Genomic DNA, 5,000 nt, shown 5'->3' with positions numbered 1-5,000 from the left:
GACAATGGATGCTACAGAATACGTCCTTCAGAATACCAAAGCAACAGTTGTCCACCACCTAAGTCAAAAATAAACATCGTTATTACAAAACAACACACGATACTAATTGGAGAGTAGCTTTACGCAAGAGGATTTGAATCTATATTACATATCCTTCATACCACATCACACAGTCGCAGCCCACAACAACGGAACAGAATATTCGCTTCTAAATATCACTTTCCTACTACCCATATCCAACAACACAAATTAAAAAGAAATATTACAAAAAAGGCAAAAGAACTAACTCCTAGAAAAACATCATTAGGCTTCACTCCTGAAGCGAAAACAGTTCCGAGACGTTCAACAGACACATAAGCCCAGCTTTGACCAGGCGCCATTTACCCAAGATGCACGTATCACACAGATGGCGAAATACATCTAGTTTTACAAGATTTGGTACGTAGTCAATACAGATAATAATGCAAAGTTTCTTCCCTAAGTGACTTATGGACCAACTCGATGGTCGTGGCCGGATATCCTGGGGCCGTGGGTCTCCCAGAAAAGAGAACCGATGCAACAGGTTGATTGATTTACTCAGTCATTTTCCCATTCTTTTGTCTACTTTTATGTGACCTTAAATTTGGTGATACTATTTCGTACTTGTTTCCTCTATACATATTTTGTTCCAGGTGACGCTAGGTGATTCTATTGGTCGCATATTCATGTAACAAAGGAATAGACAAGATAGGAAGCACCCTGGGATGGGAGGAGGGCGCAAATCCCGCTCCTATCATCAAAATTCAAGTCAATCAGATAATTATATATCAAAATACATCTACATAGTCGGCAACAAATTTAAGGGCTTATTATAAGTAGGGATGTTATTTTCTAACTTTAAAGAAGTAATTCTTATTAAGAAATTAGAAATTATTATAAGTAGGGATTTTATCATCTAACTTTAAAGAATTAATTCTTATTAAGAAAAGTGAGGTAAACAAGCGAGAAATGTACTGTTTGTTAATGCCTCAACGGTCAAACTAACTAAGCGATAAACGTCTTTGATAACTCCCGAAACCTGAAGTTTATTGAAGGACTATTATGGCCAACGTTGAGCACTTATATCTGCCTCTGGTTCGGGTGGGGTGGGAGGGTTCGGGGGTTGGGGAATTGGGGGGTTGGGGGGTTGTGGGGGTTGATGTCTGGGTTGAAGTGACCAGGAGCCGTATCCAGGGTCACCTTCAACCCAATAATATTATAATTTTTGTCTCTAACATTCTACCATTGAACACTATACCTTATCATTTATCTTCATCTTCATTTATTTGTTTATACAATTATCTATTTACTTGATTATTTTCTATTTATTTACTACACAATTAAGTTACTTGTTTATCTTCCTTTAACTTTTATTTATTTGATGTTTACCTACGTACTTATCATTATCTTGTTTATTTATTATTATCTTTTATTTTTCCAAGACATTGAACCTCGCAGCAGGGTTTCTGACAACACAAAGACCAGCTTTTGGAACTTGGTTCCACCGCGACACCGAGACGGTGGACGTGTACAAGACAACAGACCCGCTCACACTTCCTCCCTAATTGCTCACGAACTGCATGTTGTGTTTGAGTTATAAACCTCTCAAGTTGTTCCTTCCCCAAGCACACGCCCACCAAGTAACACTCGAAGTACAAAGAGGTCTTTCCTGTTCCTACAAATGGACACATGCATGAGGTGCATGTTCTACTTCTGGTTTGTAGTCCGACCTCGGGGATCCTCAAAGGGTCAGTCGGAGTATGAAGACGTCTTGCAATTGCAGACTCTTACTCGCCAAGTCTGCAATTCAAATATGTTTTGCAGTTTGTCACCTCGTATCGGGTTTTTGATATTAAGATTCCCCAATAATTTCTTGCCCTGACGGGCGGCGGTAAGAGATGAGCAAATAGGGATGCCTACAAATTGCCCACTTGGGTCTGAGCTCTGCGTGGTGCAATTCAGGTATAGATATACATGGCATTAAGTTAACTAAACTCATAGACACACAACTGCAAGCACGCGCGCACACATGCACATCCGATGAAAACGCACAGTTGAACAGAGATTGTATCTCCTGTAGAACAGTTAATTAATGCAATTAGGTAAAAGCGCACACGTACACAGACAGACAGACAGACAGACAGACAGACAGACAGACAGACAGACAGACAGACAGACAGACAGACAGACAGACAGACAGACAGACAGACAGACAGACAGACAGACAGACAGACAGACAGACAGACAGACAGACAGACAGACAGACAGACAGACAGACAGACAGACAGACAGACAGACAGACAGACAGACAGACAGACAGACAGACAGACAGACACGAAGGCAGACAGACAGAGAGACAGACAGACAGACAGACAGACAGACTGACACAGACTGACACACACACGCACGCACACACACACACACACACACACACACACACACACACACACACACACACACACACACACACACACACACACACACACACACACACACACACACACACACACACACACACACACACACACACACACACACACACACACACACACACACACACACACACACACACACACACACACACACACACACGCACGCACGCACAAATTTACCTGCTGAAATTCCGAAGCATTGAAATAGTGCATAGTTCTTGTCAACATGACATTCTAGATACACTTAGAATACCTAAACATTTGATAATCACATATTCCAACAGAGCACACTAAAGCCTTAAACAAATCTAAAGCTTGGAATGACAGGTGGAAAGAAAATACCACTCGAGTATGAATCTATTCCTGTGTATAAAGCTTAGGTACCTGTTATTCAGGTATGTGCTATGTTTACAGGAACGCATAATTGACTTGCGCGAGTGCAAAGTATGCCCACGGCATTTGTAATTAGACATAAAACCAATACCCATGACGATCCAAGTTATATAAAAAAAACTAACAACTACATCACGGGAAGATATGACTCGTCATTGGATCAAGATCTAAGGATGCACTGTTTGTTCACGCGCAGAAGGGCGGGGCTTGATTATGACGTCATATCGCCTTGGTCTGAGAGCGATACGACTCCGAAATCATTTTCAAGAAAAGAAAAGAAAAGAAAAGAAAAAAAGAGAGAAAGAACAAAGAAGAAGAAAAAGAAGAAGAAGAAGAAGAAGAAGAGAAAAAACAACAACTCAGTACTTACTTGCACATACGCCCTGTTTCTTTACACGGAGTTTGTAGAATCCTACAGGACATGCTTTGGTGCAGGTCGCTGTCTGTCGGAAGCCGTAGCGTCGTATGGACAGGAAATAGGGTGGCTTGCAGGCCAGGCATCCGTTGACGGCTGAGCAGGCCATGCAGCCATGTGGACAGGACACTACACCTGCAAAAATGAAATAAACTACTGTAGCGTCTTTATTCCAATACAATAAGCCTACACTCTTGTCTTTTGTCATAGGCCTTGCAAATTTGCACGTTCCGATTTGGAAGAGTGCGCTTTGTATAGCATCAGGAGTGTGGTCATGGTACTTATACAAGAAGTACATATATATGGGGGCCGTGTAGGGCCAACACCCAAAGCTCTGACGGCCCTTAGAAATTTATCTATGCAAATGTGACCTAAAGAGCCTTTTACACCTCTACAATTTTCATTCTTTAAAAAGTTTCTTTATCGTAAAACACATAATATATAGAAATATATATCAAATGTTTAATAAGATGTTACGTTTGCATGGTTCAATGTAAAGTAACAGAACATTTGTTGGTGATTTAATATATCATTTTATGGTCAAACATGTAAAGGTGGAAGAATATTTTAGACATCTTATAACATGTAAAAAAAAAGAAAAAAGAAAAAAAATCAGCCAAATGTCGTTTCTGAGGGAAATAGACACATAATCCCTTCTCCACAATATAACTCATTTATTTTATTTTATTTTGGTCAGCACCAAGCGATTTTATTCAATTTAGAGGAAGACGTCGTACCAAACGGGTTAAAGCAGCGGTTCCTAATTTTGTTTACAGCAATGCGGCCCTAGTCCTACACACCTCTGATCACGACCGGGACCTCACTGGTTTTATTCATAAGCTGCTCATAACGTTTTATTGTTTGTTACTGTTTGCAGACTGTTTAAAAATAAAAGAGAGATACAACTGATGTTCAAATAAAAGAGATAGTGCAAGGTTGGAGAAGAAGACAAATAGAATAAGTTATTTTTTTCAAATCATATAGATTTTGTTGCCAATCTAAGAGCACGGCAGCCCCTTTCAGGAAACACTTGGTGGCTCTATTTGGGGTCTCCACCGTTAGAACATAAGAACATAAGAATAAAGGAGACTGCAAGAGACCATAAGGCCTACACTAGGCAGCTCCGTATCCATCACCACCTGTCGTCCCCATCCATAAAGTTGTCTAATCGTTTTTTAAAACAACTGATAGTTTCAGCGCTTACTACATGGTTACTAAGTTAATTCCATTCATCGACCACCCTATTAGTAAACCAATTCTTGCCTATTTCCTTCTTAAATCTAAATTTGTCCAGTTTATACCCATTACTGCGAGTCCTGCCCTGTTGTTTTATTATGATGACCTTGTTTGCATCTCCCTTGTTATAGCCTTTGATCCACTTGAACACTTCTATTAGATCACCCCGCACTGCGCGTCTTTCCAGAGAGTGTAAGTTTAGGTGCCTAAGCCTCTCTTCGTAAGGCAAATTTCCGAGTCCATGTATCCTTTTGGTCATTCTTCTCCATTCTTCATTGTTAAGTTTACCCCAATTAACCCCTCTGCCACATTGACACTCTTCTGAGATTTTATTCTGGCTAGAACTAAGCTCCTCTCATGGGGGGATAGGGGTTGCTTAAGTGTGAATGATATTTTGACGCAGCCCGAAGGGATTTCCCCCCGTTTTCTCTTTTTCTGCATGAGGGGACGGAGAGGAGGGATCGCCGATTAAGTGGAGCGGCCTTGCTATGGATGTACTGTGTCTT

General features: G+C 40.7%; 1 protein-coding gene across 2 annotated transcripts in view; it reads right to left on the bottom strand.

Moving 5' to 3' along the window:
* LOC143021776 (uncharacterized) overlaps positions 1-5,000 on the bottom strand; it is an 87,244-nt gene that overhangs the window by 14,416 nt on the left and 67,828 nt on the right. For both annotated transcript variants that reach the window (XM_076179490.1, XM_076179491.1), the window contains one exon: positions 3,214-3,393. In XM_076179490.1, the coding sequence (XP_076035605.1) occupies positions 3,214-3,393 (180 nt within the window). The remainder of the gene's footprint in view (positions 1-3,213; positions 3,394-5,000) is intronic.

This window comes from Oratosquilla oratoria, chromosome 42 (genome assembly GCF_046742065.1).
Source record: "Oratosquilla oratoria isolate Oo_2021 chromosome 42, ASM4674206v1, whole genome shotgun sequence".
In the NCBI taxonomy this organism is placed as follows: domain Eukaryota; kingdom Metazoa; phylum Arthropoda; class Malacostraca; order Stomatopoda; family Squillidae; genus Oratosquilla; species Oratosquilla oratoria.
The sequence above is the reverse complement of the archived record's forward strand: the minus strand, read 5'-3'. Positions and strand labels throughout refer to the sequence as shown.